Source organism: Diprion similis, chromosome 3 (genome assembly GCF_021155765.1).
Source record: "Diprion similis isolate iyDipSimi1 chromosome 3, iyDipSimi1.1, whole genome shotgun sequence".
NCBI lineage: Eukaryota > Metazoa > Arthropoda > Insecta > Hymenoptera > Diprionidae > Diprion > Diprion similis.
Window position 1 is genome coordinate 5,295,103 of NC_060107.1, and position 14,656 is coordinate 5,309,758.

At 38.8% G+C, this 14,656-nt stretch overlaps 4 protein-coding genes across 17 annotated transcripts in view; 1 reads left to right on the top strand and 3 right to left on the bottom strand.

Moving 5' to 3' along the window:
• The window catches only part of LOC124404430 (kalirin), a 48,777-nt gene extending 44,468 nt beyond the window's left edge, over positions 1-4,309 (bottom strand). For 5 of the 7 annotated variants that reach the window (XR_006929009.1, XM_046878541.1, XM_046878539.1 and 2 more), the window contains exons 1-5: positions 4,097-4,308; positions 2,007-2,295; positions 1,808-1,918; positions 1,008-1,332; positions 245-903 (exon numbers count right to left, since the gene is read on the bottom strand). Coding sequence is in view for 6 of the 7 variants with exons in the window: in XM_046878541.1 (XP_046734497.1) it covers positions 245-903; positions 1,008-1,332; positions 1,808-1,918; positions 2,007-2,267 (1,356 nt within the window). In the remaining variant the exon portion in view is untranslated. Of the gene's footprint in view, positions 1-244; positions 904-1,007; positions 1,333-1,807; positions 1,919-2,006; positions 2,307-4,096 lie in introns of all 7 variants that reach the window. The other 2 variants (XM_046878537.1, XM_046878542.1) reach the window with 2 other exon arrangements.
• Positions 3,711-5,416, top strand: LOC124404435 (U6 snRNA-associated Sm-like protein LSm5). 2 transcript variants are annotated; one of them, XM_046878554.1, is made up of 4 exons: positions 3,711-3,724; positions 4,610-4,764; positions 5,000-5,196; positions 5,286-5,416. In XM_046878554.1, exons 2-4 carry the CDS (start codon positions 4,719-4,721, stop codon positions 5,316-5,318), a joined length of 276 nt encoding a protein of 91 aa, XP_046734510.1. In that variant the 5' UTR covers positions 3,711-3,724; positions 4,610-4,718; the 3' UTR covers positions 5,319-5,416. The 2 variants fall into 2 exon arrangements, with proteins under 2 accessions (XP_046734510.1, XP_046734511.1); XM_046878555.1 differs by lacking the exons at positions 3,711-3,724; positions 4,610-4,764 and adding an exon at positions 3,750-3,922.
• Positions 5,417-5,445: 29 nt separating this feature from the next.
• LOC124404434 (serine/threonine-protein kinase mos) lies at positions 5,446-7,171 on the bottom strand. The gene is made up of 4 exons (XM_046878553.1): positions 6,622-7,171; positions 6,341-6,549; positions 5,863-6,248; positions 5,446-5,796 (listed from the first exon to the last, which is right to left on the bottom strand). Exons 1-4 carry the CDS (start codon positions 6,693-6,695, stop codon positions 5,482-5,484), a joined length of 984 nt encoding a protein of 327 aa, XP_046734509.1. The 5' UTR covers positions 6,696-7,171; the 3' UTR covers positions 5,446-5,481.
• Positions 7,172-7,312: 141 nt separating this feature from the next.
• LOC124404431 (anion exchange protein 2) overlaps positions 7,313-14,656 on the bottom strand; it is a 56,400-nt gene continuing 49,056 nt past the window's right edge. For 6 of the 7 annotated variants that reach the window (XM_046878545.1, XM_046878544.1, XM_046878547.1 and 3 more), the window contains 5 exons: positions 13,718-14,402; positions 12,793-12,855; positions 10,901-11,495; positions 9,731-10,817; positions 7,313-9,621 (listed from right to left, as the gene is read on the bottom strand). In XM_046878545.1, the coding sequence (XP_046734501.1) occupies positions 8,949-9,621; positions 9,731-10,817; positions 10,901-11,495; positions 12,793-12,855; positions 13,718-14,402 (3,103 nt within the window). In that variant the 3' untranslated portion in view covers positions 7,313-8,948. The remainder of the gene's footprint in view (positions 9,622-9,730; positions 10,818-10,900; positions 11,496-12,792; positions 12,856-13,717; positions 14,403-14,656) is intronic. The other variant, XM_046878548.1, reaches the window with a different exon arrangement.

Below are 14,656 nucleotides of genomic sequence, written 5' to 3' on the forward strand. Positions count from 1 at the left end.
TTTGCAAGCCAATGTAAATGAAAATTTAAGAATCTTTAAATTTTAATGATTGCATCGTAAAATTAAAATTATAGAACAAAAATTTATCGCTCAATAATTACCTCACTAATAGTTTTCATTTCAGCCATTCACCATAAATAATCATTCAAAGTAATGATATTAGAAAAAATAAATAAAAGTTTCATAAAATTTTGTAAACCACCGTAGTAAATTACACAATTGCAGTGAAAAACTTTAAACTCACCTCAGTGTAAGCCTGACACATAGCTTCGTAGAGAGTTTGATGTTGTCTGATGTGAGATTCAAGAACTGCAATTTCACTGGGTAGATTTGTTGCATCGCAAGCTTGACTCCATCCGGCAACGCTGTCAACGTATTGCTCTGCCTTATGATGAAAGACAACGCTCAGACCAAGAACTGCGGTACGCTCGTCAAGTCCTGCCGCAAATTCTTTCCAAGCTCTGTCCAGTCTTCCAGCAACGGCACGAACGTGACCAGCCGCGTAATGTTGAGTTTCTAGAAGTCTACCAGCCATTGTTAATATTCTATTAATATTAACGTAAACGTTCATCGAACTCATAGTATCGTGCTTGTGATTTTCTTGCAATGTTTTAGCTGCTTGATAAGATCGACCAATCTCCACGTAATTTTTTAGAAATTCTTCCCTGTTGTGGCATATCCAATCGAACATTTTCTCACAATCTTGCTCGAACAAACGAAGTTGAAAGCACTGATCTAATTTCATCTTCTTTATGTGCCAGAGTTGCAGAAGATGTTGCTGCGCTGCGTGAACGGAATCCAAATGCTGGATAACTAGTGCTGCCAGGGCACGACCATCAGGATCTGCTCCACCAGTGGCTCCAACCTCGATACTGCCACCTTCTCCGCCTGTCCCACTCATTCCTAAACATCAGTAATTGACCAAAGGATCTAAATGAACTGTACCGCTCCTTTTGATTGAATTTCACCACTTAGCAGTATAGATTGAAAGTGCAATTTTTACGTACCGCTGTTGAAGCGTTGAAGCAGACGTTGTCCGACTACTTCAACCTCTTCGACAGGTACTTTCATGATTTTTTTCTTCATTTCATTGTGAAGATCGATGCCATGTTTAGCACCACCAACATCATCGGCAAAGTCATTGCGACTCAGATCCTCTTGCAGATCATCTAATCTGTCGAGCAAGTCTGCGGCCTGCCAAGTAAAATCCTCTACAGCGAGACGAGTGTCGATCCATTGAGCGTGATCATACTGAAGCGTTCCATCCAAATCGGCAGTCAGCTGAGACGGGTCTATCACCTTGCTCAGTGCTTCGAGGCTGATCATGTTGGTCTGAATGTAAAGAAAAAAAAAATCAATGTGTTATTAAGAGTGACACGTCAATTGCTGAAAGTAATCGTCAATCGTTTATTTATATCCACCTGTAATTGAAAGAAAGATATGCTGCTGACGCAATTACATGAGGATTCGGCGATATAGACAAACGAGTTGCATATTGGTTTTTAAAGGTCAGCCCCTCTATCAATGTGTAATCTGGTGCTTGAGACATGCATGTGAATGCAAGTGAGATTGTGAATGTGAAGTTCAATAATGCTGCAATGTATTTACTCTTGGCACCAATGTTTGCGGTACAATGGGGAGGAGGGCTTCACATTTTGCTGCATCAGTGAATTCAATGAACGCTCCATACAGAACTGACATTGTGCCAAACTAGGGCACAAGACCCTGCTGCTGCAGCAGAGGCCCTGCACAATTCCTATACAGCTCTGCTATTCACCCCTTACCTATTATTGATTCTGATATTTACCTCAAACTTGTATTTGTGGCTGCCCAACGAGGTTCTTTGTTTCTGCCAAAAGTTGTCAGGCTTTATGATAAAGGCAACATGTACTGATCCGGGAAAATGTTCGTGTAGAACCTGAAAATATTAATTAAAATTCATTGTCCAATGCCCGAATATTTGCATCGTTACAATTACGCCCAAGTCTCAGTTTTTATAAACAAACCTTGAGAATTGGTTTCACTGTGCCCCAGGTAGCTCCGCGCATGTCAATGACGACGGTGAAACCAAGTCCCCTTGCTTCGTCATTAGGAATGGCTAGAAGATACTGTAACAGACGACGATAATCTTCTGGTTTAGCACGTTCTCGTCTCGGAGTGGTAGGAAAGACGAGAACAGGACCGCCACGACGATCGCGTCCACCCGGTAATATTGCTAGTCGTTCTTGTAGCAGAGGAAGTACCTCTGCCGCTCGAGTGCCATCCATCTCGTTGCTACCCTAGTGAGCATCCGACCTGAAAATCAATTGATGAATAACAACTTCAAAACGGGAGGAGGGAGGGATGTGAAATTAGAAGATGAGACATAATGAGATAAATGAGAAAAAATTCGACATCAAAGAATAGTACAAGAACGAATTAATATAAGAGAAAATCACGTTCCTGTCCTTTTTGGTACTGAAACAGTTCACTGCCACAAAAGCTGATAAGATAAACTTGAGTAGAATCGGATAGCCTGACCAGGAACGGCCAGGGAATACTGCGGAAAGCAGAAAGAATTCTGGTGAAAAGCTTTTCTTCTTACTCAATACTGGCGATCAAAGTGACCACCAAAATACTAGGAATTTGAACACACGGCTGTGTTAACCTAGGTCATTAGCAGTAAGCCTTGGATGTTCTTTGAACTGAGTATCATATCGCTGATAAGTTAATGATTTCACACAAAGAAATATGGACATGTTATATGTGCAATATACAATCTAGCAATGAAATAACATGTAGTAAATAAAGATTAATACAGAAAATTTGTTCCTCTAAATGTAATTCGCTTACATACGATTAAATGAAAAATTTTGGCACAATCGAAAAGGCCACCGCTAACTTTATTCATGTAGACTCAAGATCATACAGATTGTATTTCGAGCAATCAGAAAATTCCAGTAAACAATGAAATTACTTTAACCTTTGTCAAAACTGCCTGAGATGGCCTTGATATATTAAATATAATATGCAGCAGAAGAAAAAGTCAGTTCTGAAAATTAATATCCATGAGAAACGTGTTCCCCAGTAAGAGAGATTGTTATTATTATTATTCTCAGTAGGACAAAGATTCCAGGAAATTCGTTACTCTGTACGAACTGAAAGGTAATTCTCATTACAGGCAAACAAGGCACAAAGAACAATGAGATGAGAGTAATAACCGTTTCCAGGTGAATGAAAATTGATAAAATTTGTAACTGAGGAAATATTTGGGGAAATGGTTTTCATGATTTAAGTGAGATTGTGAGATGAAAACTGGGATAATTGAACGTTGTGTAATAGATAAATAATATTATTAGTATTAATTGAAATTCGATTAGAACAATCGTGAAATTTACACCTGTTGAATGGAATTATTTAAATTAGCAATTCGCGAGCAGCGTGCGACGAATTGTGAGGACAAGTAGTCAAATTTGGTCCGAAGAGAGAATAAGAATAATAATACGAACGTTGAATACAAAACGGAATATGTATTTGGCGTGTTCGTACGCATACATGCACGCACGCATATGTGCGTAATAAATTTGTAGAGGCGAAAATGATGCGACAGCCGGAGTATGAGGCGATAGAATAGAACATTTCGATGGTATCATAACAGAAGACGGGGTGTTTTTGTTATCATTTTTTCATCATTTTCAGCGGATAACACAGCGTGTGTAAACTACGATGGAAGAGTGACTGGAGTGTCCAGATATTCAGTCCATTCGGTGAGTGTTCACGGGACAAATCAATCGAGAAGTCTGTACGTTAGCGAGAAAGAGAGGACAAGAATAAAAAAATCGCGTGGTCAGGGAGCTGGGTAGGCAGCCTCTGAAGTACATACATACAGCGTGAATAAAACGTCCCCTTTGACATTGTTTGATGATACATCTAACAAAGCGACGTGCGTATTATGCATAACCGTTGTTGTTTCATTATAACGATATTATAATTAGATACTAGAAGTTGTAGGTACGTATATATATGTGTTAATAGGTATGTATACGTATAGTAGAGAGCTTGTCAAATCCACCCCATCGGACACAACAATTAAAATGAATATTTTTATATCTCTTACCTCGGTACACTTAACTCCGGGAAATCACTTTGAATCACTAACTTGATACAATTATCATGTCTAATTGGAAAATAACTTTTAACGTAACTCATATTGCTCGTACATTGGCACATTTATAAAATTACACAAATAACGAAAGAGTTATACTTCTGCCATGTTCGGCTACAAATTCTACATTGCTGCTGAATCTCGCCGCTGATGCCTTCTGCTTCTCCCGTCGACCGTCGCGGCGGCGCTGCTGTCGACATCGAATCATCATCATCGAATATGCGCCAAATGCGGGCAAACGCCAAAAAACAATCGCAGTATACTCTGTCTCTCTCGCTCTACCTCGTGATTGGCTGAGCATTAGCAAACATGCCCGATCGGCCAATCACAGAACAGAGCGAGAAAGACGGAGTATACTGCGATTGCCATTTATTAGGATGCTACCTCCATGCGTGTAAGCATCATGTATGGCAATTGCAAATGTGCGCACAGCTATACCGGTACTTCGAATCCAACGACGCGTAGTCATTTTACAGGACGTCCGGATTGTCATCCCGCTTGATTAGTTGCTTGTTACTTGGTTTAAGAGTGAGGATATATTAATACCGATTGACGAGACTATTCTGTTCTCAAAATGACTAGCTCTGTGACTACGAATCCATCCACACTTTTGCCGCTAGGTAAACAGCGAATATAATAATAGAAGAGTTCCTAACCTCAACGTTCAAACGACGGACCAACGTTGTTTATTTTTTTTTGTGTACCTTTAAAATAAGTTTGAAAATATATGCCATTGGTTTGAGGTGGTCCACATGTCCTTGACGCTCTTGTATTTTGTGCAACCTTTGCTCATGATTGATCATCTAATTCTTCTTTATTAACTGTTGTTTTATTTTATTGAATTTTACTTTACAGAATTAGTGGACAAGTGCATCGGCTCCCGGATTCACATTATCATGAAAAATGATAAAGAAATTGTGGGCACGTTACAGGGATTTGATGATTTTGTAAACATGTTATTGGATGATGTGACTGAGAGCGAAGCAACGCCCGAGGGACGCAGAGTCACAAAATTGGATCAAATCCTCCTTAATGGGAACAACATTACGATGGTTAATATGGCTATACGAAAACATTTCAATAGCACGTGTAAAAAATATACAAAAAAATCTTGACTATAATTTTTTCTTTTCTGTTTCAGTTGGTGCCTGGAGGTGATATGCCAGACACATAATTTCACTCCACTGTGATTTAATGTATAATACTTTTGACATTTACTGCAATACGATTGTAAAAATTTATTCAAATAACAATAATTTTCTTTTGTAAACATTTCTGTATTATGTTCCTTCTTTTATACCGTAACATTGTTGAGCCTTTGCCATTTCGAATTACATTCAACACTTTGCTTCCACCTCTAAATTTTCAAGTTCTGTTGTAACTGCATCTATACTGGGTCTATCTTGTTTTTTAAATGACCACATCGTTGCATATAACGCCTTATACTTGCCACCTAAATTATCATCCAGTATCGCATCTTCCGGTTTTACACCTTTCCCAGTAAGATACAAAATAGCGTGAGGATGGAGGTCAGCGAATGGCAAAGTCCTGCTTAGCATTTGCCAGGCCAAAACCCCCAGGGAATATATGTCTGAAGGTGGAGAGGGTAATTCCCCTCTGATTACTTCTGGGGCTACATAACCAGGTGTACCCTGGGAATAAGGAATAAACCTGGTGATTTAGGGAATGAAATAATGATGAAAAACTAAAAAACGTACTCGAATTCCTGTATGCGTGTCTTCTTCTCCCAAAAGAACGGAACTACCAAAATCAGCTAATTTTGGGTTCCCATCTGCAGCCATGAGAATATTTTTTGGCTTGATATCGGCGTGAACCACGCCAGCTCGGTGACAGAATTGGACAGCGAAAGCAATTGCCTTCAAAATATTTAATCGTTCTTGACAGTTCAATGGTCCCTCATCTAGCCTTTCTTGCAGAGATTTACCACACAATTCCATAGTGATCATTGAGAAAACTTCTCCCTGTTCAATACTCAGTATCCTGATGACATTAGCATGTCTCAAAGTGGTGGCATGTTTCTCCGATATCACTGAGTTATCACTGTCTTTCCTCCGTCTAAGTATTTTCGCAGCGACCTGATCACCTGTGATATATGATATGAACATATCAGGGTAGGAAAAAATATGTTCTCCCTTTCATCGAGTATTTTATCGCATTCCACAATATTCTTCAAACCTTTGTAAGATGCTTGAACCACGGTTCCAAAGCCACCACTGCCGAGAATATTTCTAGTACAGTCGGAAAGTCCAGTGTTTAATATTTTCTTTCGGTTTGGAGTATCGATGTTGAATGGCGACAATGTACACGGTTTTGTATTTATTTTCGCTTCCGCACAGTCTCTGCTCAAATTGTTCTGGACAGGTGATTGTGGACTTCTTATGAATCTTTAATTATCAAAAACACATATGCATTAAATTTGTAGAGGTTTTAGTGATCAATTATTAATAATTACACACCTTATGTTTTGAACAATTTGAGGCGACCGTGGTGCTAGCCTTCCGAGCTCGAAAATTGCTCTTGGAGAAGCCATTCTAAATATATTGTATTAAATTTCTTCTGTAGATAGGATGAACAACTTGACCACTTACAGTGACATTGACATGAATATATACCTCTCTACGCCTACCGTAAGACTAAACACATAACTCAAAACAAATATTAGGGAGGATATTAGTACTTGATGTATGTTTACGTATTAGGTACAGATATTTTTTTTTCTTTTCAATTCTAAGACAAAGGTGAATGACATGTATTTTAAATATTTTCTTTATTTTCTAAACTTAAGGCATAATCCAGCTGCTACGAGCCTATTACTAATTATTACTTTTAATACTGTATTTTTAACTTGATTATTTACAATAACGTTTTCACTATTTAATAACAAGGATGATTGTAATAATCTCTCAATATAGGTAATATCTGTGGTGTGGATATAATAACATGTCTGAATGATATACTGTAGATGTAAAGCCGTATACCTAATGAAATCTAATTTATTAGATAGTTAACAATAATAAGTACCGTTAGTTTAGAGCAACACGGTTTTCTATCACAATCATCTAGGAGAATTTATTACTACTTCTCAATTATTTATGTTAGGTGAATAACAATAGTTAAGTAATTTCGTTTTTCATTCTCTGTTCATTCTTAAATGGTTGTACTACGTGTTGGATCAAAGTAGTGTTAATAATGATTTTCAATTTTCAATAACAACATATCGATTAGTAAAATACTCTACGGAATCAAAATACAATATATTCTTTGCTTCTTATTTCGTATCGTATATATCATTTCTAATACATTATATCTGCTTTATGGCGATACATCATTGGATGTCTATCACTTCGATTTTGGTTCATAATGTTTATGCCTTTGTAAATTATACGTCACAAGAGAGTTCGGTCATAAGCATACACGATTTTCATTTATCGAAAAATATAAGAATTTCCATATTACTTATCCCTGCAAGATATGTAATTCAAATTACACAAACAGAATTTTGTCAGGAGTTAAAATTTTACAGAAATCCGTCATTTATTTATCTGTACCATACTATTTGCCATTCATCTCCAGCAAGGCTCATATCTAATCCTGCTGCATACATTCACCAATCAGGTACTTGTGTATACACAGTTTTATACATATAGCACCAACTTTATTGTCTAACTACAAAAATGCCTACCCAAATGCAACCCTACGTTCCTACGCTCATACCCTACTGTGCCAAAAAATTGGCTATACTTTTAACAAAGATCACATGCAATCCTTTTGGTCAATCTTAATCATCCCCTGGCACCATGCACTAATCTCGTGTTGCATCTATTGTTACTCTCTTGACAAAGGCCTGAACATCATGAACCAACTTAGTTCAATAACATGCACGAGATGCCACCTGGACAATTTCGATTTACCAGTTTCGTAAAATTGTCTATACTTAACGATAGTTAATTTCTCATGGATCTTGTCTGTTCCCATAGAGGTAGCGTGAATAAGGTACAAATGGAAATGATCGTCAGATAAATAGGAACGACCAGGGTATCAAAAAGTTTGGTGTTTTTAAACTCTTACTGTGATAGCCGAGACTTTAAAATTATCAAACTAATTGAACGCAGTGAATCGCAACAGAATTAAACATCTGCTATTGTTATGGATTCGTGAAAAAAATATTTAGAATACTGTACATACTGATAATCTTCCTGCATATAGTTGATAATCGCGTAACAACAAATGATCGAACGAATTCCGTTTGGCACTCTTTATTCTTTTTCAATTAGTTATGCTCATGTGAAATGTAAATAATGCTGATAATGATATTAAATAATTGACGTATATATTCCATTTCAAATGAATTTCGAACAATCTCTATGACTGGCTAAAAGTGAAATGTTACCGATACCACACACGTTACATGCCCGCAACAAATCAGAACCTGAATTAAAATCTTTCAAATTATAACTAGTCTAAGTAAAATAAGAATTAACTATAAATATATGTACGTTACCTATAAGTACTTAGATTGTATAATACTAGATTTCTTTTTCGTCCGTAAGTAAAATCTTACTATATTAAACTATGTCAAACCCCGTAACATTCATATCAAATATATTCTTTGTTTGCGTCAATAAGGGTAAAGATATGTTAAAAACAGCTAAAACTTTTTGAGTCACCCTGAATGTCGAGGTTTTCAAGGGAAAAACTTGGATTATTCGACAAACGCCGTCAATGGATACAACAAGGGGTAGTACGAGGGTAATTAATTGGACAAGGTGAGGTAAGGCACAGTCTAACCAGGGAGGGGTGCTTCTTCATAAAAGTCTGGCTCATCCTGAGTGCTCTCCATCTCTGGTTCTTTAGTATCGAGAGCACGTAGTTCCGCATGTGTAAAGTAACGCTTCATTTGAGCGCGCAACGGTATCATCAGAATCAAAAAGAATGGGAAGGCCAGGGAGATTGCGGTGCTTTTGACAACCCAAAGGACCGAGAGACAAAATATTTGAATTAAAGTGAATATGTGCATCTTATAGGTTTGAACTCTGCGCACATAATTTGCAGTACCATGGTGCTTGACAGGCATAAAGAATAACTTTATACGATCAAACAGCTGAACGCCATTGGTCGACGATACGCCCATGTACAGAAAAACTCCGATCAATACTGCCATGGGAACACGTCTTAGTAGTGGCGCCATTAACACACTGAGACCTACGAGGATTGCGACCAAGAGACCGCTCACTCTCTGTTCTTTGACCTCAACAATGTGAGGTTTGTCACCAGGAGCGTGGTTCGTTGACATTATTGTAACCGCGGATACGTGGGTAAGAGAACGCACTGAGGCTGCGCAACACCAGGGCATACCGATGAAACCGCAGCCAACGTTCATCAGGCTGACAACAACAATGTCCATGTGGTAGCCGTTGCCTTTACGCAGCTTGCGTTCTTTCTTGTCAATGATGAGCCTGGTTGGGTGATAAAAAGAAAATGTGATTAGGAACAATCAATTCTGACTTCTTTTAATATAATATTTTCAATGTTTAATTGATACTTAATGGGGATATGCAGACTCACTCAGAGATTTGAGTTTCCATGAAGATAAGGATGTAAACTAAAAGAGCCGGCACGACGCAAACAAGTGCCAACCAAACGGGAATCGATTGCTTTTCACCCCCTAGCGGTATTAGCCATCCTCTCTTGTCGGGATCCGAAGGACTCAAGCCGTCAGGTACAAGGAGTTTCTCAGTTTTGACTTGAGCGAGAAAATCGATCAAGACAAAAATTATGATGCTTATTGGAACTCCAAAATCACCAAAAGCTCTTCTCGCACTGCGACCCAGATAGTGACTGTTACGAAATATGCGCAGGTAGTACGCACCAAGGAACGTTCCCAAGCAAAGAATCGTGCACATGAGAGCAGTATTTGGTTGATTTATAAGGCCATGACCGTTACTGTCAGGAATCCAATTCATCTGCTGAGAGTTGTCACACACAGCACTAGGGGCCGTCACATTCATGCCAGTATTGTTCATCTGAGAGCTGGTCTCATTTTCGTGAGGGGCGAAGCAGTATTCAGGAAGAAGTGGATTTATTAAAAAGTATTTATAGATCTTTTGGAAGGCCTCGACGATATAGAGAATTGATATCAATCCGGTAAATATTTCTTCTGTAAAACGTGTGAAAAGTTTTACGAGTACTGAACCTTCGACACAAGCAATAATCAGTGCAATGACACCGAGCCAAACGCCAACGTATATCCGGACCGTTAGAAATTCGAATTCATAGGCATTGCACATTTTGTACAAGCTTTCATCGAAGAGAAGAAGCGGTCCAGTTGTACCTATAATGACGAGAGGTTGCGTGGCAAAAAGAGCCATTATCACTCCTGTCCATGAAGCAGAAATTAAAGTCTCTGAGATGCCTATTAGATTATTTGTTTTGTCGCTTATCAGTCCGCCAAATGTGATAGCTGTACAAAGAGCAGCAAAGTACATGAAGATGGCTGCCGCAAGGCTAGAAGAATTCAATCCATCCGTGAAATCAGACAAATAAAGCGGGTAGCGTCTCTTGATATCGTTAATAAGCCCACCGAAAGGACGCCTAGTTCTACGCAGCGGGTCGTCATCTGGGGGTTTTTTCTCATCCTCGCCAGCTAAAAGAGCTGTAATCAAATATAAGATTGTGTTAAAAAATGGGTAGGCATGATTGATCGAGTAACTATTAAGGAAGATAAAGAATATGAACCTTTCTTGATAGCGGCATCATTTTGTGTCTGCTTTGAATTTCTTTCCAATGCTTTAGCTTTTCGTTTTCTTATAGCTTCGCTTTTGGCCTTGAGTTCGTCGAATGGTAAAAGTGCCTGTCTTTCCCAATCGCCTGGTGGCAGCACGATTGAATCATCCAAAAACTCGTTGATTGCCGATAGCAGTTCTCGTCTTTCATTAGCTTTGTAGGCAATCTTGTGAAATGAGGTATTGGCCATAAGCGTCGAGATGGATCGACCGACCTCATGGTAATCAAGATCAGCGTTTCGTGGCCCCAGAAGAATAAACATGAACCGAACAGGAATGGTAACTTCTGTCAACGAGGGCATGAAAACACCTTCTGCCAGCCGAACAAATGCTATCGTAGGTTGATCAAGAAAATCGACGGCACCTACAAGTACAGTTGTTGCCTCAGCGCCGACGGGAATTCTTTTCAATATATAATCGTTGTGCCCTTTCTTCAAATCCTCGTTGCTACTCGTGTAGGTCAACTCTTCTTTTATATCAACCGCTGTATGGTTGCTGTCCAGTGCCAAGGTGGACGATACGATCTTAGGTTTAGAATCGCTCAGGTTCTGGGGAAAAGATAAGAGACAATTAGATAAAATCCATATAAGACATAAACAAAAACTAATGCTTGAAATTTGGTAAGTATATACATGGTGTCAGCGAAAACTTTGCATAGGCTTTCTTACAATCAGAGGAGAGTTTGACATATCAACATCATCCGTTTACAGTATATCCGAGAGAAGAGAAATAGAGAACAATAAACAGGAACGAACATGTTCCACTGTAAGAGAACAAAAAACACTAGTTCAGAGATTTGTGAGATTTGTCACTCTCTCCAATATTTGGTAAAATATTTGCACAGCGAGTATTCCAGATTACAATACCTTCTAAATTCATAGGACAACGAGAATAAACATTCACAAAGAATACCATAAGGAGTTTCTACTTGAGAAGATTTTCGATAAGCCAAAATGATTCTACATGAAATTATGCTCCTAATTGTGACAAGAGGGACAGAAATTATATTGCATTTTAACGAAGGAATGATAACTTCCGTTGTTCCAAAGGTAAAAATTCTTCATCACTTGTATGAAGAACATGCGAATTATTTCTAACGTTAACTTTAGTGTTAGGTATCACACATACTGTACTCGGTTACTGTTATTGTTTTTTTTTCTTTCTTTATTCATTCTATACCCAAAATGTGAAAGTATTGCATACGGCCAATAAAATGAGATTAACAAGAGTTAATCAAGAAAACCTATGCTATGTTTCTGATGTTCCGTAAAGTAGTATACTGCATTATATATCATGTGTATCTGAACCTAAGAATAAATTGTAAAAAAATGTCAATTATTTACATGGGAGAAAGACGTATGGTGCGATACTTAATACAACCATGCGCAGGCTGTTGTTGCTATCAAATATCGACAATCCATTAGAAAGTAATGATGAATGGAAGTGAAGTGTAGGTGATATATCGGCAAAATTAAATCAAACAAAACAAAAAAATTAGTCAAAACTCAAGCTGCAATGAGGAGGTGCTACGATATAGCTTCATGGACTTGCAAACACTGTAAAATCGTTTTTCGGTAGAAGTTTCAATTGGATTGTGAGATGTAGTTAAAATTACAGTCGACATTTCCAATTTTCGGAAATTTGATTAGAAAATGATAGTGAAAAACCTTCACTAACACCGTACACAGTTTCGCTGTAAGTTCATGAGCTAATTTTCTTTCTTTTAAGTCAATTTTTTATTTTTTGAACAGTGTTAACGACGGCAGATGCCTATTTACGAGGGCAGTGGGGCAAAGACAGATGAGCTAGCGATAAAATTTGTGTTTTGGGAAACGAGAGATTTACATGTTGCTTCACATGGTTCTCGGTCGGATCTCGAGCAGCCTCTTCCTCCTCCAGCCAGATAGACTACGGAAACAATATTAGCATCCGTCAGTCAAATCGTTTCTGAAGTTTTCGATAACGTATTCCACCTCTACCTCGGTTTAGACAGTTCGTCGTATACGCATCTTCTAGATGTGCGAGGTTTCTAAACCGAGTCTCGCCAATGTGTAGGCAAACGGTATAAAGGGACATCTAACGAAGTAGAGATGGAAACGCATATTTCTTTCATATTCTTCTCTATGTATCTAAACTCTCTATTTGTCTTTAATCTGCCCAGCACAAAGATTACAGCATATAGTTCAACTATAATATTCATCAGTTACAGGAAGAGATCGTGTCTATTATACTGTTTCCTTGTTTTCCCCTCAGATTTTGAACACTATGAAGTTTCGCCCAGAGTTTAAGTAATCCTAATGCAGGTTTGAAAGATGTTTGCGCAAATTCAATCAGATTTCAATAAGTAGTTTATACTGTGACAAGGATATAAGGATTTTCACAACGATCGTATAGATATCTTTGATTTGGTGGCCAATTTTACAAGCCTTTGGGGATTTGTTTAAAATTTTGTGACTATCAACATAATCGCTCGTAATCATGCCTTTGCGACTGGTAATTGACCGCTCTATAGACTTCCGCACGCGAATAATTTCAAAGGAGTATCATCATCAATCAAATAGAATTCCGTTTCCAAGCACCTTCACCACTTGTCTGATGATATGAGTAGAGTAAACACCTTTAGCAAAAGTCAAGTACAAGGATTGTGATGCCTGATAAGATTGAACCTATTTTCCAATGCTCCCATCACCCCTGAATTCTTCGATAAAAATAATAATGTAAAGAAATTGTTAAAAATGTATAATACAAAAGGAAAGGATAAAATCGTCACCTGCAGACTGGTGTAGCTGGCGTAATTCCTCTTCCCCCCAAACCGAAATCTATCATGTTCATTGACGTGCCTGTGCCTGAGAAGCAGAGCCCTCATAACGACGGGTCGATCTTCGGGCAGTATCAACTCCTCGACGACCATCTGCTCGACAACCCTGTAAGCTACGCCGGGAAGATCGCGTTCCTCGAGATCAAGGAGGCAAACGCCGGTCTCGAGGCATCGCCGTAGGTTTAGAAGTGAGTGAAAGCTTAGCGATGCTACGTGGGGTCTCCCCCACCTGTCGGCACCCTCTTCAACGTCCTCCTCGTACTTTATCCACCTTGCGGTTTCCCGCCATTCGCGATCCTCGCCGATTCCGTGGAGTTCATCGAGCTGGACGAATACCTCGTGCGGCGAATGATCGTACATCTTTTTGAACGTGTCGTGGAATATACCCCCGATCATTTTTCGCCCAATGTGAACCGTCGAGTGACCCGTTTTGTGACGACGCATACCTCGGGGATCGTCGCTCCTGTGGGACTCCAAGCCGTCTATGTCCAGCTCCTGGAGGGTGCTTGCCTCGTCCGGTTGGACGCTGACTCGACGTCCCATCGCGTTGTTTCCGTCGGTGATACCGGCACCCGAGCGTTTCCGCCATTGTGGATCTTCCTGAAGTGAATACTTTCTTGATTTGTGATGGTGCCGTCTGAAAAAACGAACACAATATTTTCTAGATTTTACAAATTTTCGCACAATATGATAAGGGATTGTTCTTGTTTTTTTTCTCCAACTTTCTTTCTTCAACGAAAACTCTCCGGTTATTTGCATGTTACAGGAAAAAGTATTCGTCCCTGCAAATTTATCTTTACAGATGACAATAACGACAATAAAGTATTCATTTTGAAAAAAATAAAGTCAATTTTCACAACATTGTTCTAGCAGTTCAAAAAAGGATATAAA